Source organism: Anastrepha ludens, chromosome 4, assembly GCF_028408465.1.
Source record: "Anastrepha ludens isolate Willacy chromosome 4, idAnaLude1.1, whole genome shotgun sequence".
Classification (NCBI taxonomy): Eukaryota; Metazoa; Arthropoda; class Insecta; order Diptera; family Tephritidae; genus Anastrepha; species Anastrepha ludens.
Window position 1 is genome coordinate 16,727,309 of NC_071500.1, and position 26,342 is coordinate 16,753,650.

Below are 26,342 nucleotides of genomic sequence, written 5' to 3' on the forward strand. Positions count from 1 at the left end.
TGAAGAAATGGTTCGCGGCAAAAAAATTCAGTTCAAAAGAGGAAGTCATCGCCGTGGCAGAGGCGTATTTCGACAAATTCTATTTTTGGAGGAGTTAAAAAAATAGCCTGAGCGTTGCAAGATGTGTATCTTTCTAAAAGGGGACTATATTGAAACATAATATTTGTTTTAAATGGTGTCTTCATTTCTAACACGGGAACTTATTGAACCCTCCTCATATATATGTGAGAGGGGGTCAAATCCAGGGTCCGCACCATACTTAGAGTTACTAAAATTTTGAGCTCAGTAGTTTCACTATTTTTTTTTTAATTCAAAATACGGCTCATAGGAATTATATATGAAAAATTACGCCATTTGTTGTTTACAGCCAAATAGTTGATTCATGAATGCCTTATTGTTGAGAATATCGAGATATCGATGCGAAGGTTGCGCTATAGCGGCAATGTTCTCAACTGGGCATCCAGTTTCTAGTTTGCCAGTCCCTTTTCTATAATCGGCAGAACCAGTTTCTTGAACTGAATTGAAAAATTACGAATTTTGCGATACGTTTCTCTTAACCCTTTCGACCCGACATTCGCACAGCAATCCTGGTATAAAATTGTTTATCAAAGTTGGTTAATTAGGTGATGTATAATTTAAAAATTATTAAAAATATGAGATGCAATAAGAGGGTGGCGCGGTGGGTGATGGTTAACTGTTGTGCCACTCGCGATGTTATGTGGTACAAATAAGTAACAGCCGTTTTGTAAAACGATCTTTAGAAATAAGAAATAATATAAAAAAAAATTTATATTTTATTTTACATATAATTTTTTTTTCTATTTATATTTTTTTAATTGTTATATTATTCAAGAAAATTTTAGTGAAAAATTTCTTTATACATAAAATTCACGTACGGTAAGGTGCGAAGCACGTTTTGCAAAGCGGTACTTAGCACTCTTTACATATTGTCTTAGTGCGACTCTAAATTTTTTGAGAACTGCAATTGGTACCAAGACGTCGAGTAGTAGCTTCAACAGGAAGGTGTATTGCCTTGTGTTTGGAAATTTGTGGTGTTCGTCCAGGTTTTGACCGTCGAACGGCTGTAGTTTGTAAGTCGTGCTGGATCAATGCCTCAGCCAAAGTAACTAAAAACGATTTGAATGGTATCTTTTTTCGGTTGAGGTCGAAATAAATAACTCACTGCTATCATCATTATCAGACGGTAAAACAATTTCTTCCACGACTTATCCGATTTCCTATCGTATTCATAAAGCCCAGACATCTGCTCAGCCAAGTCGAATCCTCCCACAATCTCCCTATAACATTTTATTTGACTGGGCCATTGCACTAGAATTTTTTCTCCTGTTTTCAACCTTTTTGTAACATTAGCCACAGAAGGTTCGTGACAATTACTCAATACCAATACTTCTTTCGCGTCGTATCTGATCTATACTTGAATGTCTTGGTATGTGGTTTGATATTGTACAGTTCCGAAGTCCATAAACAGTTTTTTTTTTGGTACAAAATTTTAATCCGGAGTATTCCAAGTAATATTATATTTATTTTCGATGCGCTAGGGTTCGAAGCGACATCATCAATGTAGCTTTCAGTATCATTGTTACCGCTGTTAGAGCTCAAGACACCGCTAGGTAAGAATCTCTCGACAGCATCCTAATTCTCCTCGTTTACTGAATCTTCGCTTCGATGTAGCGTAATCACTTGGAAGAAAATTGTGGGAGCTTCCCCTTCGAGAAGTCTTCTGAGTCGCTGGTATTATCAGCCTCGTCTTCCATGATTTTTCCGATAGCTTCACGGACTTAACGGAACTTATCAGTATGTATTTAGAAAAAAGTAGAGATGATCAGGTGAATAGCATAAGCTAGAAGAAATTCACTGAGTTATTATTGTGACATTTAATCTTAAAGTGGTACACATGTGTACCATACGGATCGAAAGGGTTAAAGATCGACAATTTTCATAATAAGTTTTAATAATTTTAAGACGTTGTTCTATCACGTAAAATTCTGCATCAGTCTACTTGACGAATGCCAAAGATGACTCAAAAAACATATGACGTCTAGGAATTTTTTACTGCTGACATCTAGCAGTCACTTTTTAAAGACCCTTTATTGTAATAATATATATACACTCTTACTGAGTTTTTATTATATAACAGTTATTTGATTTACTATTTTCAGATAATATTCAATGTTGTGGCCTCGGTAAAATTCAACGAAAAGCTAAGAGATGCAATCGATATCAACGTTTTAGGTACCAAGAAGATTCTTGACCTGTCGATGGAAATGAAAAAACTCAAGGTATTGTTACTTTTTTGTTGGCCGTGGTAATTCTTTTTTCATTTCACTTTACTTTAAAATTTAATTAAACGGCATTTTCGCAAATTTAGTTCAATAATTTGTTCCATTCAAATTAGAATGCAGTGCAAAAACAAATTTAAAAATATTTTTCACATGGAATTCACTATTGAGTTGTTTGTATTTTTTTTAAACTCTCATATGAAGGCTTTACAAAAAATTAGTGGCAGTTAACATATTTACATGTTTTTATACATATTTACATACAGTCGGCGCCAAAATAAAGTGCACGCCACATACTGATAAGTTTTGACTATTTTTTATATCTTTTGTAATTTTAATTATTTTTCTTATAAAAATATAGTCCATAATTCAACAATAATCGCATAAAGCAAAGTATCGAATTTAGCATAAAATTTGTAAAAATTCGGCAAAACGTCCTAAAAATTTCAAATTTTTGGTCAGAATTTTTTTTTTAATTTTTTAGAATGTTTAGAAAAATTTTGTGTACACAATATTATGGATTAATAAATTTCATTCTAAAAAAGTGCAAATTTGAAGTAGAGTCAAAATGGTACTGATTTTTGAGAACTATTTTCGGACACGGTCTTGTGCATTTTCTCCATTTAAAGCCTGCTATAAATTTTTTTTATATGGAAGAAAACACCCAGCACCGTTAGCAGAAAAAATGATCAAAAATCAACGCGATTTCTGAACCACCTGAAACTTGCACTTTATTGGATCAGAATTCAATGATCTCTAAAATTGCATACCGAAAATGTTTCTAAAAATTTTGAGTAAAAAGTTTTGATGAAAATTTACCGATTTTTTACAATTTTTATACGAAGTACGAAACTTTGCTTTATCCGGTATTTGTTGTAATATGAACTATGCTTTTATAAAACAATTATTCAAATTAAAAAATAAATAAGCAAATAGTCATAGCAAAGTTATCAACATATCAATATGTGGTGTACACTTTTATTTGACACTGACGGTATATATTTTTTCTTTGCAGTCACTCGTGCACATTTCAACACTTTACTGCAATTGCAATCGGAAATTCATCAAAGAGCGCGTATATGAGAACGACATTGGATATGAAAAAATTATGCAGGTATCTCAAAAAAAAAAGAATGGGGTTATATGGGGGAAAGGGTGTTTCATATTTTTCCTAATAAAAATTACATTCGCGCTCTACACAAAAGATCTTGAGAATTTAATAATTTTAAATCAGAAAAATAAATTTAATGCGCACAACGCTTTTTTGGGCATTTGGCCGCGCTGCTTCTACACTTTGTGACCTGGCGTTTTGATGCTATTCTGCAAATAGAGAAATCTGTAGTTGTATGTCGTTTCCAAATGGCGGTTGGTTTTTCATGAGGAGCTTTTTCATAGCAGACACACACTAAGGCATTTATCATTGTCTGCCGAGAGGTGACCGTTAAAGAAAAAATCATTTTTAAATCATTTGGTGTTACACACCCTCAATAGGTTCCTAACCCTGTTAGTCACGCACAAAGCCATTCAGCTAGGATGGCCAAAAAATTAAATATCATTTTATAAATTCCAAACTTGAAATTGCACAGCTAAACATTCCTTTCCACGCATCAATAATTGTGAGTGCATTGGGTATTAAAGGTATACGGCGCGTGGCAGATTATAATAAAAAAAATATTTTAATTGATAAAATTTTCATATGAAAATAAGTACTAGCGTTTCATGTTGCAGATGTATGTGCAATATTTCCAAATTTTTTCACTCGCCATATTTAAATTGATTTGTCTAATTAAAGCTTGATCTTCGTGAAAAAGAATTAAAGAAAAAAATTATTGTAATTTGCATAAAGTAAAAAAAACCATAAAAAAATTGCTTTGGTATTAGAAGAAATTAGTTTAAAATTTGAAAAAGCGGGTTTTTGCATACTGCGTTTTATTTCAAAAAACAGTTCGAATGGCAAATAAAAACTTATCAAGATAGGCATTGGGCATTCATACAAATGGTTGTACATTTAACTTTTTGATGCATGGATTAAAATCTAAAAAAAATTTTTTTTTTTTTTCATTGCATTGGAAATTCAAAGTTCGGGCTAGCACAAATACAGCCAGACTGCGCTCAAGTTCAAATTAATTTCTTAAATTCAAATAAAATGCAAACTTTGAATAAAAGTAAGACCCCCGCGAGTTATGAAGAAAGAAGCGACTATCTTCGGGCCTCGTCGAGCGACAAACTTTCGAATCGGATGAAGTGTAAACATTAAAAAATAAATAAATTCTCAAAAAAATTAAATTTCTATATTTCAAATTATACTTTTTCGACAAACAACACAAGCACATTTGGGGAAAAATAAAAAAAATAATGAAAATAAACATTTTTATAAATTGAAATGCGGTGTTAAAATCATATTTTTATTCAGTTAAGATACACCTGCTCGTCCTTATGCCCGTTTGCCAAACCATAATCGGGAATGATTTTTCCCAACATACTTTCATTGTTCATAAAAACCTCGATGTGGTTGCTACAGCAGATTCCCCAAAGGCTTTTGCGCTTTTACTTTCCCTTGCATGTTAAAATTTTTAAATCAAATTTTTAAATTTATGCACCCATTAATAAGGCTCGACTACTTCAGGCCCTGCATTAGATGCTCGGGTTAGTCTACCACCACTTGATGTTTTCATCTAAAGAGAGGGCTTGAGGGCCGTCTGCAGGCTGAAACACAAAGAGAATTCACCAACGATTCTCTCAGTGCCCTTTAACTGTATGCCATCAAGAGTCGTACTTGAAAAGAGATACAGTGTGGTGCTGCCCGAGGCTCAATCGTGGTTAAACTCTGAAAATGAGGCCGGAAAACATTGTTCTCGCAGCTTCACGGATGGCTCCAGGACCGAGCACGGTTCCGGCTATTGTGAATACGTGGAATCCAGCGGAACAAAACTACACTTTACTCTGAGAGTGCAAGCACCTGTGCTTCAAGCGGAGATATATGCTATTGAAGAAGCGATGAACTTTGTTGTGGAAAATAGATGGAGAGGCAGATCTGAATGTGTCTGCAGTGGCAGCAAAGTTGGGCTCATGGTCTTAGACAGCTCTCCAACCACTTCAAAGGTAGTTGAGTTCTGTAAATCCAAGCAGAATCATGTCGGTAGACATAATATCACATGATGCTAACATGGTTCCCGTGACACGTGGGTAACGAGGTCTCTGAGTCCTTAGCTAGGATGGGCTCTTAGGCCCACTTCTTTGAGCAGGAGCCCATTCTGCCACTCCCTTCTGCAGCCTTCAAAGCCACGGCTAGCAAACGGGTTACTTTAATCCACAAGCGAGGCTGAGTGAGGCTGCAGATGGCCAAAACTGATGTTATCTGTTATGTCCGGCCGAATGTCGCAGATCCTCCCGTCGTCAAACAAAAGGGACTATAGGCAGCTGATTAGACGAACCACTTTCTATGGGCAAGGCCATGGAAAAGGTAGGCATCTCATACAGTGCACTCCACTCAGCTTGTAAAGAGGAGGATGAGACAGCGGACCACTTCCTGTGCGTCTGCCCCGCCTTCGCTCGATTCAGGTTTGAGGTCTTTGGTACTGATGTGTCAAGAAGTGACCGCCTTGGCTCCACAAAATCTACTGAGATCTTCGGAGTGCAATGGACAAAAAGTTGTTTGAATGCTGTACTTGCTAGTCTGTCCCCACAAAAAAAAATGCTTAATGTAAGTGAAATTAATAGCATTTTTAATGGTCTCGATCTAGATTTCGTCCCACCTAAATCTCTTTTTATCTAACTTGGAGTCGAATTACTTTCTAGTCTTATCTTTAAATATTATGTTTAAGCCATTTTGTAGCTCTAGTCTACTCTAAGTCTAACTCCAGAATTGTGGTATTGGAGCAGATATAAAGCATATCCTCATAGATTTAGAACAGAAAAATCTGTGCGTCTTACTCATACTTGAAGTGTTCTCCACAGCTACTAATCGCAGACTTGTCCCTTATGGATCATATCGCTATTCAATCGGATGGCCAAGCTGCAGTCCCGGAACTGGTTGCGGCTATAACAAGCTCAAAACTGTTGGTAGACAGCAGGAATAGCCTTACCACTTTGAGCGTAAAATTTAACGTTACGAGTACATTACGGTTTACAAAATTTACTGGTGGAAAAAGAGGAGACTATCTTTCTATTCTTCTGTGAATGCCCTGCCGGAATATAATAAAAAAAGGCGAGAATGTTCACCTTGGGTAAGCCGATTTTTGAAAACCTCGAATAGCTGGTCGGTATATACATTCTGTCAGGAAACTACCGGGAATTGTTCAATAAAACGTAAAATACTTTTTTATTCATCAAAATTTATTTTGTCGCCTTCAAAGTAGGCTCCATTTGAAGCAATACACATCTTCCAACGATTAGTCCAGTCATCAAAGCACCTTTGAAATGCGTTTGGAGAGATCTTCTTCAGCTCTCTGCGCGAATTCTCTTTAATGGCCTCTATCGACTCCAAGCGGTGTCCGCGGAGTGGCAATTTCACTTTTGGGAAAAGTCACACAGGGCTAAATCCGGTGAATGAGATGATTGTTTGATGATATTTGTTGAGTGTTTGCTCAAAAAAGTGTTTATAATAATAGGACTATGAATAAGTTCGTGCGGTTTTTTTTTCGAAATTTGAAACTTTATTGACGTAAAATGGTTACAAATTTAATATTCAAAATATTGTCCATCGCTTACTACTACTTTTTCCCATCTTTCTGGCAATTCACGGATTCCCTTTGTGAAAAATTCGGTCGGTTTTGCCGCAATCCACGAATCGATCCATTTTTTGACTTCATCGTAATTACGGAAGTGCTGGTCAGCCAGGCCATGTTGCATCGATCGGAAGAGATAGTAATCGGATGGCGCAAGGTCTGGACTATACGGCGGGTGGGGTAGGACATCCCATTTGAGCGTTTCTAAGTATGTTTTGACCACTTGTGCAACATGTGGCCGAGCATTGTCATGTTGCAAAATAACTTTGTCGTGTCTATCGGCGTATTGCGGCCGTTTTTCTCGCAGTGCTCGGCTCAAACGCATCAATTGTCGTCGGTAGACATCCCCCGTAATCGTTTCATTCGGTTTCAGTAGCTCATAATACACAACACCCAGCTGGTCCCACCAGATACACAGCATAACCTTCAGGCCATGAATATTCTGCGCCGACGTCGATGTTGAAGCATGGCCAGGGTATCCATACGTTGCCCGACGTTTTGGATTGTCGTAATGGACCCACTTTTCATCGCCAGTCACAATTCGATGCAAAAAACCCTTTCTTTTGTGCCGTTGAAGCAGTTGTTCGCATGCCATAAAACGGCGTTCAACGTCTCTTGGCTTCAATTCATACGGCACCCAATGGCCTACCTTTCGGATCATTCCCATGGCTTTTAAACGTTTGGAAATGGTTGATTGATCAACTCCCAAAGTTTTTGCAACCTCTTCTTGCGTTTGAGCCGGATCTTGATCGAGCAATTCCTCCAATTCGGTATCCATGAACTTTGGCGGCGCACCCTCGCGTTCTTCGTCTTCCAAGCCAAAATCACCACTTTTAAAGCGTGCAAACCACTTCTGGCACGTTCGCTCAGATAGAGCATGCTCACCATAAACTTCCACCAAGATACGATGACTTTCGGCTGCTTTTTTCTTCATATTAAAATAATGAAGAAGAATTCCCCGCAAAAACACATTATTTGGCACGAAATTCGACATTTTCAAGTGTGGTAAAAATATTGTTGTTTACGCTTCAAATAAAAAACTTATACTGACGTTTGTGCCTTACGACAGTAGCTCTCCAATGAATGTTTGGAAATGTGGATCGATGGAATAATAATCAAGTTACGCCATCTGTTGTAAAACCGTAACGAACTTATTCATAGTCCTATTATAAGTCTTGTGAGACGGTGCGTTAACATTGTGCAAGGTCCGTGAGTTTTCTTTCGACAACTTTGACAGTTTCCTACGCACATTCTCTGTCAAGCGTCGTATAACTTCCAAATAATATTCTTTATTTACCGTAGAACCATTTGGAACGAGTTCCGAGTGCACAACACCACGATAATCAAAGAAAACGAGTAGCGCGACTTTCACTTTTGACCGAATTTGAGGTTCTTTTCTGGCTTTCGGCTCAGGTGGATAGCGCCACTCAGTCGCCTGTTGACTAGTTTGCATGTCAAACTCATATACCTACGCCTCATCCCCTGTTATGATGCGCTGGATAAGCATTGGGCCCGAATTCACTTGCACAGGCATGTCTTCAACCACCTTCTTCCGATGAATTTTTTGAAAGAAACTCAAATCTCTTGGAACGAATCGAGCTGCCCCGCGTCTCATGACCAATTGATGGTGTAAAATGTTGCGAATTGATTCGTGAGACACGTTAAGGTCACGAGTTACCTCCCTCAAACTTAAATGATGGTTTTTCAGCACCATTTCCTTGACTTTGCCGACGTTTTTATCCGTTGAAGACGTTGAAGACTTTGATGGGCGACCAGATCGGGGAAAATCTTTCACGACTTCTCGGCCCTTTACAGAAGCCTTATACCACTAGTAGAGCCGTGCTTTGATAAAGCACACTCGTCATAGGATTTCTGCAACATTTTCAACGATTCGGCATACGAAATCCCGTTCAAACACACAAAATTTAAGACAAATCCATAGTGAAACTCGCAGAGCACACCTGCGATTGACTGATAGTATTAAATGCCAAAAACAGGCTAATTGACAGATCACGCAGAGTTTGAGACACTGTAGAGGACCGCTGTACCAACATTCTAGCAAAAAAAATGTTGACATATGTAACGTGCGCTTTTTAAATGAGCAATTCTCGAATGTATGTAAACAATCTTACAAAGTTTCTGAATCGCACAGACGTGAAGGAATGGCAGGTAGCTATGTAAATGGCAAGAGTACCCCAGGTACACTTCAAGTAGCACTTATGTGCCGATTTGATACCATAATGTGGACCACTACCTGGAAGGAATAATCGTATGACTTGTTGGTAGCGAGGATTGGACCCTTGGTGAATCATCACTTCAATCAACCATCCAACCAACCTCTAGTTAATGTGGTTTTGTAACCATAGACTTGATGAATGAAATGAAATTATATTTATCAGATATTGTATTGTACATACATATATATAATAAACAAATTTTCATTCTAACTTTTCTACTAAATTACTTTTTTAGATCTTTCGCATTTTTGACGATGAAACGCTGGAAAAATTTCGTCACTGCCTAGTTGGCGATATGCCCAATACATACACAATGACCAAAAAATGCGCTGAGAATTTAGTTAATCATCGAGCCTTTTACATGCCAGCGGGAATTTTTCGGCCGCCCATCGGTAAGTAGAATCAGATAAAAACTATTGACATTTTCAGTGGGCAATAACATGTAAAGGTTGGCCAAAAAGTCTTGCGGTATTTCCGCAAGCTTGTCTTTGCAAGCGCGTAGTTCTAGTTGTATTCGCCGCATCGGTTCACGCTAGAGCTTTTTGGAAAGCTCTTTTCACGTGCTAACACGTGTTTGATTAATTGATGTTTGCTTTTAGTCGTTCGTGAGTTATAGCGTCGCAAACATGGAGCAAAATAAAGAGAAAATACGGCTCATTTTACAGTACTACTACGATAAAGGCAAAAATGCATCTCATTCTGCCAATAAAATTTGTGCAGTTTATGGACCCGATACAGTTTCCATATCCACCGCACAACGATGGTTCCAACGTTTTCGTTCTGGTGCAGAGGTGATCGAAGATGCGCCACGGTCCGGAAGGCCTGTCGTCAAAAATTGCGATAAAATCGCTGAATTGATCGAAAGAGACCGGCGTAGTAGCAGCCGTAACATCGGCCAAGAGCTGGGCATGAGTCATCAAACCGTTATAAACCATTTGAAGAAGCTTAGATTCAAAAAGAAGCTCGATGTATGGGTGCCACACGACTTGACGCAAAACAACATTTTTGCCCGTATGGATGCATGCGAATCCCTTCTGAAACGCAACAAAATCGACCCGTTTTTGAAGCGGATGGTGACTGGCGATGAAAAGTGGGTCACTTACGACAACGTGAAGCGCAAACGGTCGTGGTCGAAAAGCGGTGAAGCTGCCCAGACGGTGGCCAAGCCTGGATTGACGGCCAGGAAGGTTCTTCTGTGTGTTTGGTGGGATTGGCAGGGAATCATCCACTATGAGCTGCTCCCCTATGGCCAAACGCTCAATTCGGACCTGTACTGCCAACAACTGGACCGCTTGAATGCAGCACTCATGCAGAAGAGGCCATCTTTGATCAACAGAGGCCGAATTGTCTTCCATCAGGACAACGCCAGGCCACATACATCTTTGGTGACGCGCCAGAAGCTCCGGGAGCTCGGATGGGAGGTTCTTTTGCATCCACCGTATAGTCCGGATCTTGCACCAAGTGATTACCACCTATTTCTGTCCATGGCGAACGAGCTTGGTAGTCAGAAGTTGTCCTCAAGAGAGTCGTGTGAAAATTGGCTCTCCGAGTTTTTTGACAATAGGGAAGCGAGCTTCTATAAGAGGGTCATTATGAAGTTGGCATCTCGTTGGGAACTCGTCATCGAACAAAACGGCGCATATTTGACTTAAATCGCATTATTATAACCAATTTTATGAACAATTGAAAATTCAATAAAAATACCACAAGACTTTTTGGCCAACCTTTATTAAATATAAATTTATGTCTATTTTCTTTTTTTACTTCGCATTTAAGCTCTAACACAGAATAGTTTTGTTATTTTAGGTAGCACGTAAATATTTCCAAAAGTCCTTTCGAATTACATATGCAAAACCCATATTCACCTAAGGTTACACTGACAGTCAGTGTAGCTTCGGTGCCTTACCGTTGCTTTTTTACTCAAACATTTGTACTCCTGTTCACGCGTGTTCCTTCTCATAGATGAAATCAAACGGCCATTAGAGCCACCTTGCTATAGTTGAGAAGATTGTGTCGGCTGAAAGACTCAAGCTAATCTACAAACATGACAACTGAAACCCATTAACGAATCGGAACCTGACGCCGCAAAACCTTATATACATAAAGCGTTTTTCAGTAAGAGCGCTTCAACTTTTTTTTTGAATAAAACACAACCGGTTTGACTTTTTTAACTAATTTTTTTTCATTATCGAGTTTGAACATATACATTTAAGTATGAAGTTCGATTTCTTTTGCATGACCACCGCGTGCACGTTTTACGAAGTCTGATCGTTGAACCCATTTTTCGACCACTCTTTTGCATAAATCGGCTGAAATTCCAGCAATTTCGCGTTCAATATTGGCTCTGAGCTCACAAATCGTCGCCGGCTTGTTACTGTAGACCAATGACTTCACATAACCCCAAAGAAAATAGTCTAGAGGCTCCAAATCACACGAGCGTGGCTGCCATTCGACCGGTCCATTTCTGGAAATAATGCGCTCATCGAACTTACTCTTCAACAAATCAATTGTAGCGTGTGCTGTGTGGCTTGTGGCCCCGTCCTGTTGAAACCACATGTCGTCTAAGTCCATACCATTCAATTGCGGCCAAAAATAATCGTTTATCATGTCGCGGTATCGATTTCCATTCACAGTAACGTGGCGATCGTTCTCGTCAACGAAAAAATATGGGCCAATTACGCCGCCGGCATGTAAACCGCACCAACAGTGATTTTTTCGGGATGCAACGGTGCCTCATGAATCACGTGTGGATTGCTTTCTGCCCAGTAACGCATATTTTGCTTGTTGACAAAGCCATTGAGCCAAAAGTGAGATTCATCACTGAAGATGATTTTTTGGAAAATTTATAAATTTTCAAAAAAAATTTACACGATTATTTTCATAAAAAATTTGCACGATTTGCAATCGTTGCTCAAGTGTGTAGCGTTCCATGATGAAATGAATACTAATGAAGTTTACAAATGACAAGCGAAAAATAAAAAATATTGCGTCGTTTGCCCTCCCTATCGGAAAAAAGTTGAAGCGCACCTATTGAAAAACGCCTTATATATAATTGGCGCGCACACACTTTCTGGGTGTTTGGCCGAGCTCCTCCTACTATTTGTGGTGTGCGTCTTGATGTGGTTCCACAAATGGAGGACCTACAGTTTCAAGCCGACTGCGAACGGCAGATATATTTTTTTATGAGGAGCTTTTTCATGGCAGAAATACACGCAGGTTTGCCATTGCTTGCCGAGGGGCGACCGCTATTAGAAAAATGTTTTTCTTAATTTTGTTGTTTTACCGAGATTCGAACCGACGTTCTCTCTGTGAATTCCGAACGGTAGTCACGCACCAACCCATTCGGCTACAGCGGCCTTCCTCCACGGAAATGTCAACACAGTTCGCCTTTCTCAGCTGAGAAACCATAGTTTTCGATATCGTTAGTTTGCATGCAGCTAAAAAAAACACCCGATAGTTGCCGATAAAAGAATAAATACTATGTTAATATATCTTTAGTATTTATGCTGGAAGGCAAGACGTACTTTTACATCAAAAAATAAATACAGCAAAATGTTGCAAGCGCATTTACACTTCAATGGCATAAATGTCCCAAAGGACACATCTGTTAGAGATACGAAATTTTTGGAGTGCACAAATGCAACAAAACACAAAAATAACACAAAAATAACACAAAAGGACAGAGTTTGTTTGTCCGTGCCAATAGAACTAAAAATGGCAAGGTAATGCACAACAAAGTTCCCTAAATATGAAAACAAAGATAAACATATTTAAAGTTGCAAAATTCAAAACATAAGAATGCTTATCAGTTTCATATACAATACATAAAATAGACACAATCTTGTAGTTGTGTTCCTATTTAAGTTCGTGTACTCTTTGTGAACTTATACTCAAACACATACACATATTAAAAATTGTGGCCGGAGTATAAACAAAAATCACTAGCGCCTAGTGCGGAAGGGAGGTGTGGAAAATGGAGGCGTTCACCATTTTGCACGCCCAGAAGCGGAATCCCCGAAGAATCTCGAACTATTTATCACTATTAAATGAATGACTAAGAAAATCCATGAAAAAAGAAATTTCAAAACTAAAATATACCCGTACACCCAAATAAAGAAAATATCCTAATAACAAAGAGACAAAAAAAAAAATCATTGAACCAGAAGTCAAGATTTGGTTACCATTGTAAGCCAACTGAATTCATACAAAACAAAACAAAAAAAAAACAACAGTGTTATAAACGTTGTTATACAACTATAAGTATATATTTTTGTATACTTAGATACACCTAAGCATAAATACATAACTGCATTAAGGTGTGATTTATATCAGAAATTATTATTTTTGGTGCCAAAAACCTCAAGCTTGATCCGAGCGAAGGCCGAGCAGGCGCAAAGAAAATGGTTCGCCGTCGCATCCTCCTCTCCATCTGCTAAGCAGAGTGCGCTACCTGAGATGCCTACCTTTTTCAAGTGCTTTGCTCACGGAAAGTAGCTCGTCCAGTTCAACCAGCTGCTTGCAGACCCTTCTGCTTAATGACAGGTTGATTTGTGATAACACTAGTCTACAAGGAAAAGTATCCGAAATAATTTAAACTAATATCTGCTTCTCTGTCCATGCAAAATTCGGATTGATAACTAAAATTAATTTATTAGTTTGAGTTTTCGAGATATCCTAACCTAAAAGTGCAAAAAACCCCATTTTTGCCCATATTTGAGGATATGTAGCCTTGCAGATGTTTTCTTTCACCAAAATTAAAGGATGGCATCTTTAAATACAATCCTTCTTTTTTCAAATGGCGTTTTGTTTGCTCAAATATCATTTTTTTTCGCAGAGATATCGCATTTTGAAATTTTCATGTTTCGAAATTTTCCTACACCTGAAAATCGATTAAGATAACATAGACATGATATAGTCGCTTACTAATTTTCTTGGGTTTGAGGGCCTGAAATATATGGATTAATAGTATGTAAATTTGGAGTTTGTGGGAAAGCCTGCTTGCGGTTATGTGGGTTAGCCTGCTCGCGGTATGATAGGGGTGGTTTCTAGGGGTAAGGGCTGTGTGTGACTCGGTACCCAAAGGTTAGATAGTGTAGGGATGTGGTGAGTCAGCACACTTATGGTGTGAGACAAAATTTTAAGAAAAATAAGACTCAATTCAGCGCATCATAAACCTTCGGAAATATATAGTCTGGTTTCTGGGTCTGAATGTTGGTTAAATTTTATCGGCCTGTGTAATCGGTCGAACATGACAGGAAACATCAGTTATGCCCATCACTTTCGTTTAGTCAGTCACAATACTTGAAAATATGGGCAAGTAATCGTATTGAAGATATTTGGATTTGCACGCATCTAAAGGCGATTCGGCACTGCTGCCTGGAAAATGCACAAAAAGAAGGACAGAACGAAGGATCTTTGCTACATAGAGTTAGTGAAAGCTCTGGCTCCGTGGCAATTAGAAGCCAAACAAAGGCTCACCAACCTCGGAAAAATTTGTGCAAAAAAGGAAAAAAAGGTGAAATTATAACAGAAAAAGAAATAAATACTGAATAGATGGGGGAATATTTTAGTGATATTCTGAATATAGATAATCCAACAGACTTCGGACTTTATATGTCGGGAATATAAATGAGATATACTCAACAGCAGAAAATTTTATAGAAGCACCGGCTCGTAACGAAGTGAAAGAAAGTCTTACAGAGTTAAAAAAATAATAAAAGCAGCGAAAGTGACCAAATAAATGCGTAACTTTTAAAATATGGTGTTGAAGCGCTCACTAATAAAGGGTGGTTAAGTTTCAAGGACCGGTATTGATTTTAAATAAAATACAATTTTTTAAGAAATTATTATCATTTCTCTTTACTTATGATAATACTGGTATGGCTCAATTACGCATGAGACAAACTACGGCCTAAAAGCCGCCGCGGCCTCGGCGGCACACCTCCATCCGATGGTCCAAATTTTCGATGGCACTGAGGCATAATTGAGGTTCTATGCCATTAATGTGCCGAATTATCTCATCCTTTAGCTCTTGAATTATTGCTGGCTTATCAACGTACACCTTTTCTTTCAAATAACCTCAAAGAAAGAAGTCCAACGGTGTCAAATCACATGATCTTGGCGGCCAATTGACATCGCCGCTACGTGAGATTATTCGGTCATCAAATTTTTCGCGCAAAAGAGCCATTGCTTCGTTAGCTGTGTGACAAGTGGCCCCGCCCTGTTGAAACCTCATATCGTTCACATCCATATCTTCCAATTCGGGCCCTAAAATTTGGGTAACTGAACAGCTACCAGAAAAATGGAGGGCGACAAAACCAACTGTAATAGTTGCTCTCCTCAACACTGGCTATAAAGTCTTTACAAAGGTTGAGCGTACATGCAGAGGAACTTTTGGATGACTACCAGTGCGGTTTTTGCCAGAGTAGTTCCACAACAGACCAATGTTTCCCACTCATGCAAATAATAGAGAAACACAGAGAGTTCGAACTGAATTTGTATTGTCAGTTCATGGATTTGAAGCAAGCTTTCGTCGGCATTAATAGAAACCGTCTGAACGATATAAAGTTTAAAGAAGGTATGCCGTTAAAAATTTTAAAACTAATTCAGATGAAGCTATCAAACAGCAATTCGCGGGTTATGATAAACGAAGATGTTACCAACGAATTCAGCACTTCATCAGGTGTAAAACAAGGCGACTCACCGTCAATGACAAGTTTTAATTTATTGAGGTAGTCAAAAATAAAAATAAATAATAGGCGCGCACACTTTTGTTAGGCCGAGCTCCACTTCCTACTTGTGGTGTGCGTCTTGCTGTTGTTCCCCCAATGGAGGGACCTACAGTTTTAAGCCGACCTCGAACGGCAAATCGTTTTTATGAGGAGCTGGCAGAAAGACGGTTCTCGGAGGTTTGCCTATGACAATGAGGTAGCATGTCAACTAAAATGTGGTAATTCGATTTTGTCACAGCAGCTGCCAATGACATTGTCGAGATTTTACAAAATAAACAAGAGTTTAAGACAATATAAAGTATAAGTGTTTGAAAAACTCAGCTTTAAAAGTAGCACCAAAGACGAGGAAACAGACGAAGAAGGTAAACACAGAGAATACGAAATATACGAGCACTTCGCAAATAAACCGAGCGATGATGCACACATTGAATTCGATCGTGAATGCGTTCAGAAGGTTGACAAATTTAAAGACTTGTGCTTAGATCTCTTCATCAGCAGTTATTCTGACACTTTCGTGGCAACAAATGACCGAGTAAGCGCGGCAAATAAACTATGCACACACTATGCACGCATAAAATTATTCCAGTCTCGATTTCAATCAAAAGGTCAAAAGATTGCAATGTAAAGTGTTTCCCAATAAGCGGTGTAATACCATCCAATTCCGGCCATAAAAAATCGTTAATCATCTCTCGATAGCGCAATCCATTCACTGTAACTGTCGTTCCAGCTTCATTTTCGAAAAAGTAAGGTCTAATGACTCCGCCGGTCACACGTTGAGGATAGAGAGGCTTTTCAACAATAACTCTTGATCTGACAATTTTGCTTGTTGAGGAAGCAACCGAGGTGGAAATGGGCCTCATCACTCAAGATGATTTTTTGATGGAATTCCGGATCATTTTCATGCAGTTCAACGACCCAGTCAACAAAGACACGACGTTGTTGATGATCGGCCGGCTTGAGTTCTTGTGTTAACTAGACTTTATAATCCCTAAGATCCAAATTTTTATGCAAAATACGGTGTAATGACGTTTGTGGAATGCCTAATGCCAATGAACGACGAGGAATGGACAAACCTGGGTTTTCTTCAGCACTTTCTGCTACAACAGCAATATTTTCGGCTGTTCTAGAGCGATGTGCACGGGTTTTATTCTTCACATCACTAACTTGTCCCGACAGCTTGAATTTTTTCACCAATTTCTGTAATGTCGGACCGCGGTGCTTCACGATAACTCAAAAATGTTCGAGTTTTACGAACCGTCTTTGCTAAATTTTCACCATTTTTATAGTGAATTGTAATAATTTCAATGCGTTGTTTAAGCGTTCCAATGGTAGTTTCTACTTGTCAAATATCCAAAAATGGCAGCTTCAGAAGTGACATCTACCGAAATAGCGGGCCATTCAAAATAACACCAATTTTTGAAAAACCCTTTATAAGCGCTTGGACGACCCATATCTACACACAGCAGCGAAGTATGGGAATTTAAAGCAAGACACATCGACCAAATACTGATGGTCGCTTTCGATATGACGGAACATATCGGATAAGATACAATCACAAGCTCGTTGCATTGATTCAAAGAGATGCCAGTCTAGCATTCCATAGGCAATCGGTTGGACGGAGAGACCGAGGGAGACCAAACAAACACTGGATTGATGACGTTACAGTCGACTTACGGGAAATGGGGATCGCAAACTGGAAAGCTGTAGCAGAGGATTGATCGGCGTGGATAAAGTGGAATGTTTCTGATGATTATGAAAGAAGCGCTAAATTCGGTCTAAACTGAACTTTATTATTGTATAATAGTAACATTATAAGTAAAATTTAGTTTGGGCTGGCTGTTAATTTTTGAAATCAAAAAAACTCATACTAAATTAGGGTAATAGCATCTAAGATTAGACGGCTAGACAGAAGGAAATTTAGGCTTAAGTGGCACCACCCATTTTCCAAAATTGCGCTTGAGTCGTAGTTCCTTTTTTATATTTATGCACCAAATGTGCGTAGTTGTACCTTATTTATCACTGTCATGGGTACAAAATGGTCATACCCTCGTGCACAAGTGCGTTTATGTATAAAAATCATACACACCATAATGTGCATCCTCGTATAAGTTTCAAAGTATTTAAATAGCAGTAGACATACGTATGCATGTACGTGCAAACTCTTACCCATACATTAATTCTAATTTATTTTCAGTTATATCAACGTATAAGGATCCTGTTCCCGGCTGGACTGATAATTTGTACGGGCCATCAGGTTTGTGCACTTGGTCGGCGCGCGGTCTAGTGCGCTGCATCTATGGTCGGGCAAATTGCAAGGCCAATATGGTACCGGCAGATTACTGTGTCAATGCAATGATTGCCAGTGCATGGGATATAGCGAGGAGGTGAGTGCGAAGAGAAGCTGTGCAAAGAGTTGACTCCTTCAAGTGAGTATTCGGTGGATTGTGGGTAGCTGTGTACTAATACATGCATATGTATATGCAGATACGTGTGTAGGTGTACCAACAAATTGGGTTCTTATACTTGATTCTCAGTGCCGAAGTTTTGTGAGAAAATAGTGAAAAAAAAAAAATGTTGTAGTTAACCCGGCAGTGGTGTGGTGGGGTATGTCTTGTTAAGTTGGACAAAAAAACAATAATTATTAGCATTATCGCCGTTGCTGTTTACAATCTCTTCGACTAATTTGTTGATGCCGGTCCACCTAAAATCCCCTGGTCTGGTGTCAAAGAAGTTGTTGAGCCAGTTTTTAAGGACCTCTTTGTTATCGAAGGTAACGCCCTTCATATGGTTTGACAGGGAGGGGAAAAGATGGCAATCGCTGAGTGCAAGGTCCGCAGAATACGGCGGATGCTGAAGGATCTCCCATTCGAGCTCTTGGACAGCGGCTTTGAAGACTTGCCCAACATGAGGCCTGGCGTTGTCGTGAAGGTTTGTTCATATCGATGAAGTCTCTTCGTAGAATGGCCTCATTCACGCGGTTTAGCTGGGAATGTAGATCTTCTTCTTGATCGTGATAGTCTTTTCGAGCATATCCCAGAGCATCATGCCCTCCCAGTTCCACCAAATACATATCATGATCTTCTTTGGCCACCCACTCTTTTCTTTCCTTACTTCATATTGATGTATAGGCACCATTTCTCATCTCCCGTGATGATTCGGTACAAAAAGCGCTATTTGTGACCGCGTGTTGCTCGATGGCGAGCGATATACTGAGAAGCAATTTGAAAGCGGCTTTTTATGTTTTTTTCGTGGACCTAGGATCCCAATTTTTCGGTAACTCCCATTGACTGAAGGTGATTGAGAATCGTTTTTTAATTTCAGTTCATTTTTTCTCGCCAACTTACGACTGGTTTGGTGACAGTACTCTTTCAAAAGTGATCTAAGACGTCGATTTTAGAAGACCTTCCGCTGTGGGACGTGTCATCGGTGTCACTCGCAAAGTCGCCATTTTCGAGCTTCGCACACCATTTTCGTGCCGGAGACTCGATTCTGACACCTTCTCCATACACGTCGCAAATGTCCCGGGCTGCTTCGGCGGCTTTTTGACCTCGATGAAAAGCAAAGAAGAGTAGGTGCCGAAAATGTTGATTTTTGGTTCGTGGGTATTCCAGCCTCAAAACTAATAGAAAATTAAATAACTTAAAAATACAATTAATATAGTTTTGTAGGGCAGAAACAGTTCTATCGAATGAATACTTATCCTTCGCCAGACGGCAAACAAATTGTTGTAAAATAAAAGAAAATATAAAAACGCTTTGAACTTATTGCCCAACCCAATAGAAAAATGTCGTAAATATTTTGGGAAATATTTCGTCAGCGATTTAAACACAACATGAATTTAGGAACGATCCCCATTTTCACCTCTGTGGGTTCGCAGCTGCAGCAAAATAGGAAGCATTGGGCAACCTGGTTTTTTTTCTTCATGATAGAAAATTTGGCAAATTTATCGAAGAAATTTGTCTGCAAAGGTTTGCATACTCTGACGTAATCTGTTAATGACTTTCCTGGTTGCGCAATCATCCAAGGGGATCGTTTTTATACTCGTACGAAAAATTCTTAGTTTGGTATGTATACAAATATTTCGCGAGGCCCAAACTTTGCTGAATTTATAAAAACTTTCTCTGGCTTTGTTTATACGGTTGTATACGCCACTTTCAGTACCTCTATTCTTGGCAATTCTGATACCCAGAGATCAAAATTCTACTTCAACAGTCGTATTAGCAGAGTTTACAACCAGGCCCACGGTATTGCTAATTGCACATCCCATTATTTTAGTTTTTTCAATGTTTACTTACACTAAGTTAAGAACAGCCGCCTTTGAATGCAGTCCGGAGCTTTTCGATTTGTTTTCCCTATTATAGAATCCAGTACTGCGATAGCAGAGGGGGAGAACGCACCTTTTCTTACACCATTTACTATGGCAAATCTTTCGCTATATTTGCCTTTGAAACGAGTTCTGCATTCAAGGCTCGCCCTACAAGGCTCGCGTATCATGCCAATGATTTTTCCATGAACCCCAAAATGACTGAGGGGCTCGATGTATCGCCTTTCTTAATAGTGTCAAACGATCTCGGTATGGCCTTTTCAATTTCTATGAGACTTTGTGGTTATGTTAGAGTTGCGCCCTAAAACGGGGCTCCTACCGACGGAGGATTCACTTGTAACGTCTGATTCTACGAAATATACTCTCCGTCGATCAAATTGCGCAGATGCGAACTATTACCATTTGTGCCCCTTAGCGATGAAACGCTGGGTTTGGTATTTGTTATTGATTTTATAGCGTTTTACACACCTCTTAAATTATTTCTAAAGGATTCAGCCTCCAAATTATGTGCAGTGTTATTATCATAATAACTTCTTTAGTTAATTTGATTGGATTGGGTTTGGAGCTCTGACTTTTTATTGAGGATCTGTGTTAAGAACAATAAGCTCTTCGGTGGTCTTCGCTGTTGTATCAGAGTCCATGTTGCATCTTTTAACCATACCTTTCTCTATAAGTTTTTATGTTCAAATTGTGTGTTCGCCTGCTTTGTTGCATGCTTCGTGACGTATATCCAATGTGCACAACGAGTTTTTAAAACCGGATAAGTGGTTCCCGTAAAACAGTGCTCAACCTTCACACAGCGCGCAATCCGATGAACATTTTGTGGAACTACTTCTTTTGGCATTTGATTTCTCGCGAAAGGAATTTTTGTTGCCTAGCGGAATTGCCTCTTCTCAGAACCCAATACGTTTTGCTGTGGGGTTACTAAGAATTTACGAAAACAGTTCTCCCGGTGCGCCAAAAAATCGGCAATCTGACGTCAAAGATCTTGAGTTAGTCAAAAAGTTAAAAAAAAGTAAATCAAAAATCAAAAAATGGTCAAAAAATTTGCGACCACTCTGGTGACGGCCATCTCTCGAATATTACTTTCGAAACATGCAACATTTAGATTATTTTTTTTATTACTTTATTTATCTGATGGTATAATTTGCATCATCTTGATGGTATTTGTGTAATTTAGTGTGTATGGAGTAATATTGAGTCATGGGGTGCGACATACCCCACCATATCACTCAAGCAACCTTTGCCACTACACCAACGCCGGATTAAATACTCGTACGTATAACAAAAACTCTGCAAAAACTGATAAGAAGTTTTAGTCAAAAGTCGATGTAAACGAGTGGGCATTTTCCGTTGTATTAACTGTAAATAATAGTAAGAGCGTAGCGAAGCTTTTGCGCACATTTGAGACTCATTTGTATTCATTAGAATATTAAAGTGTAATCTTTGGGGGTGTAAGATTGGCCCAGTAGTAAAAAAGGGAAATGGGAGCAAAAATTTGTTGGTAAAAGATTGCAAGATCTACCAAGAACGTTAGCTCTAATTCTGAAGTTTGAATTTAAAGACTCTTATATGGTTGAGATGGTGATGTATGAAGAATTTAAGAGAATTAAGATCCAATTCAGATGATGCGATCACAACTTGGTAGACAATAAGCAACCATAGAAAATCTGTGCTATGAAAAAGCTTCACAGAAAAACCATCTGGCCAGTCATTAGAAGAACGGCACCAGTAATTGGAGAAGAAAAAATTAGGAAAAATTTTTACACCTGCGATACTTGAACTTTTGTCCCGTCATATACAGAAATATTTATATAATATATAATATGTAGAGGAAAAATACTAGCTCTGATGTCTAGCGTCAGGGAGATCTATTTAATTCGCCATATCTCACGGTGATGCATTGGTTCAGATGACGTCACCTACCGAAACCAGTAGTTCCACAGTTTTGTGTTTGGAGAAATCAGCTTTGTTTTTGGGGAAGCGTTATAAATGGACGTAAAATAAAGAAAATATGCGATATATCTTTAATACTATGACGAACAATTTGAAGAATCAACGCAGGCGTTCGAAAAATTAGTGCTACTTATGGGCTTAATAAAGGGTTTTAGAGTTGTTATTTTGATATTCAAGGAAAAATGCAATTTTTTAATATAAATAATCGGATGTTTATTTCATTATAAAGAGGAAGGTATGCCGTTAATAGTGGAAAATAACATCAGGCCACGACCACGCTGACAGGGCAATATCCTTTTCATGAAATTTTCCATAACCGATTTGCAAAGTGGCTGCCCTATGTCCTCGATAGCCTCACGAATTCCATCTTTGAGGTCTCGAATCGACCCTGTGCTGTTGGCGTAGACATTCTCTTCCACGTGGCCCCAAAGAAAAAAGTCACAAGAGGTTAAATCACAAGATCTCGGTGGCTAATTGTGATCAGATAATTGTGTGAGATAACACGGTCCGGAAACGTTTCCCTTAAAAAATCAATGGTTTTGTTGCTTGTGTCGCACGTAGCGCCGTATTGTTGAAAACAAACGTTGTCCAGATCAATACCATCCAATTCCGGCCATAAAAAATCGTTAATCATCTCTCGATAGCGCAATCCATTCATCTATAACATCTGTTATTGGAAAACTCTTTATATTATCGATTGCAAAAGCAAAGTGATGGCGTTGTCTTGTTAAATAGATGTTGGAGATGTGGTGCTCTTTGGTCGCCCAAGATGTCGGTGCAGACGTGTGAATCGTGCAGTTGGACTACCGATAAAGCTCATGGGCAAATCGTTGTGAGTTGGTCCAAATGTTCGCCAAGCCCCTATTAACACAAAGGAGGAGTTACTCATTCTGATCTACTCTACCTATCTATAGGACCAAACATTGGACTTGGACGTCTAGCAGTTTCTGTAATAGGTGAAAAGGACATCAATCTAAAGTCAGGCCGCACACATCTACTAAAGGGCAATCAACTTAGAAGTATAAGATTTTAAATTAAAATAAAATAAAGAAAATTCAAATTGATTGTGCAATCTATATTATATTTGTGTGAAGCCATTCATGACATTTATTTTTTAAAAATAATTCCTTTCATATAGCCGCAACTGCGCCGAAATTCGGCCAGCCGTAACCACCAATTCTTAGTGACACGCGACTCGTTGGAGGACTTCGTTCGGTTCGTTAATAATTGAAGTAATGTTGGCTTCCAATACCTCAGTCGAAGCTCTATCCACAAAACATTTAGACTTTACATATCCCCACAGTCCCACAAATAAAAGTCCAAAGATGTGATATCACACGATCTTGGTGGGAAATCCACTGATCCGCGACAAGAGGTAAGTTGCTCACCGAGGCGCCGACGTAGGAAATCCATTGCTTCAGGGGCTGTATGGCAAGTAGCACCGTCGTGTTGGTACCATATAATGGATGTTGTGCAGTTCACAGGCTTCAATTTCCGGCATCAAAAGATCGTGTATTATGGCGCAATAGCTTTCGCCCTTCACTGTGACATTGGCGGCCGCCTCGTCTTTGAAGAAATATGGACCCATCCAACCCATAAGCCACACCAAATGATTATTTTCAATGGAAGTAATGGCTGCTATTAAATGGCTTGGGGTTACCCACATATGTCAATTTTGTTTATTGACGTAGCCATTAAACCAGAAATGGGCCTCATCGCTCAACAAAATTCGGGTAGCAAAATGCGGATCTTCACCGAATTTTTCAAAAGCCCAACGATTGAAATTATCACACTTTGGAAGATCGTATGGCTTCAAATCTTACACTACCTGTATTTTATACTTTCTCAAACCAAGATCTTTGCGTAAAATCGCCTAGCTAGTGCCATAAGGTAGGCCGAGTTGTTGAGATCGGCGCCTGCTCGATTATTCCGGGTCTTCGGCAAAGCTCTCTTTTACAGCCGTAATATTCTCTGCACTTCGAGCTGTTCGTGATCTAATCGGTCGAGTATCATGCGGTAATGTGAAACTATTCTCAATTTTGCCGATGGTTTGCCGAATAGTACGTTCGGACGGTTATGTACACCACAAGTTAGCCTGAGCGCGATCAACACTTTTCACAGAGTGTCTATTTTCGTAAAACAATTGCACGATTTGAAAACACTGTTCAGGCGTAAGACTTTCCATGATGAATTCCTAATTAATACTGAAAAAAATATCTATTTAGTTTGCTACTGTCAAAAACCCCTATTGGAAAAATGCCTCCGCTCTGATCACCTTTTATATGAGAGGCACCAAACACCCCGCGAGTTTGCATGGGAGGTTGTATTGCATGCGCCGTAGAGTTGAAATCTGACGCCAAGCGCTTATCAACTTTTCAGACATTTTCAAAATGCCTCGTCTCATTTGAAATGGTGTTTTTTCAGTGTTTCCTTAAAAGCGTGTAAGACGGAAACGAAAAACCAGTTTTAATTTTTATTTTGAGTATTTTATTTTTTGATCCATTGTTAAAATATATAAATTTTTTTGATCCTATGAGGTTTGTTCAAAAAGTTGTTAGTCTTCAAAAAATGGTTTTCACATTGACAATAGACCCAGATATAGCCGGTTGATGAAATAAAATTTTGAACCAATTTTCATGAAATAAAATTTAAATGACATAGAAGTGATGTCCCTATCGTGTGAACTACGATAATTCGGAAACAAAATTTTTGATATTTTTTTTGGACTTTTAAAGTAAAAAAAGGCTCTAAAAACGGTTTTTCATCTTTGAACGTCCGCCATTTGTTAAATTTTTATTTCAGATACCTGTTCGTTCCGGAATACCTGTCGCCGCAACATATCTGTTTTTGAAAGACCATTTTTTGAAGGCTGACAACTTTTTGAACGAACCTCGTATGCTGAAATAAACATTTTTATTTTTCAATAATGAATCAGGAAACAAAACACTCAAAACAAAAATACAAAAGGTTTTTCCGTTTTTGTTTTACACGCTTTTAAAAAACATCCAAAAAACACCATTTTAAATGAGGTGAGGGCCTTAATATTATCTAATTTAGCTTGTCAAAATGAGCTGGGCAAGTATGTTTTGAGAAAGAGCAATGAAGACTTTCCAGCCGTGCAATAATGAAATTCCTTTCAAAATAAAGAAAAGGTGTCAAACATAATGGCATATATTTCATCAAAACCGTACTATCTGAATTTACTTCAACTTCGAAGGAAAACGAAGCAGTTGTTCGAATATAAAGGGTGGTTATGTTTTAAGGGCCGTTGTTGATTTTGAGTAAAATACAATTCATTTAGAAAATGATTATTATTTCTCTTCACTATGATAATACTGGTATATTTCAATTACACGTAGAACAAAATACTGGCCAAATGGCCTCCGCGGTCTCGGCGGCACACTTCCAATCGATGGTCCAAATTTTCGATTACGCTGAGGCTTAATTGAGGTTTTATGCCGTTAATATGCCGAATTATTTCATCCTTTAGCTCTTGAATTGTTGCTGGTTTATCATCGTACACCTTTTCCTTCAAAAACCCCAAAGAAGGAAGTCCAACGGTGTCAAATCACATGATCTTGGCGGCCAATTGACATCGCCGCGACGTGAGATTATTCGGTCATCAAATTTTTCACGCAAAAGATCCATTGTTTCGTTAGCTGTGTGCCTGACCGGCCTCATTTTGGAAAAAATACGGTCCAATGATGCCGCCGGCCCATAAACCGCACCAAACAGTCACTCTTGCTGGGTGCATTGGTTTTTCGGTAATCACTCTTGGATTATCATTCGCCCAAATGTGGCAATTCTGCTTATTGACGAATCCGCTGAGGTGAATATGTGCCTCATCACTGAAGATGAAGTGCGCGATATGCATATTGATTTGAACGCCCGTTTTCATAATAAGCCTGAATAACTTTAACGCGTTGCTCAATTACGTATCTTTCCATGGTTCAAATTGAGTTAGTCTGAGATTGAAACAGGTTAAATGAAATGCAGAAAAAGCTTGACGTTTAGGTATGGTTCACATTCAACATCGGCCCTTGGAATTTAACCAACCTTTATTTTTT

At 38.8% G+C, this 26,342-nt stretch overlaps 1 protein-coding gene across 1 annotated transcript in view; it reads left to right on the plus strand.

Annotated features, from left to right (window-relative positions):
* The window catches only part of LOC128861059 (fatty acyl-CoA reductase wat), a 65,385-nt gene that overhangs the window by 21,404 nt on the left and 17,639 nt on the right, over positions 1-26,342 (plus strand). The window contains exons 5-8 of the mRNA XM_054098948.1: positions 2,181-2,300; positions 3,316-3,414; positions 9,500-9,656; positions 18,190-18,379. Coding sequence (XP_053954923.1) covers positions 2,181-2,300; positions 3,316-3,414; positions 9,500-9,656; positions 18,190-18,379 — 566 coding nt within the window. The remainder of the gene's footprint in view (positions 1-2,180; positions 2,301-3,315; positions 3,415-9,499; positions 9,657-18,189; positions 18,380-26,342) is intronic.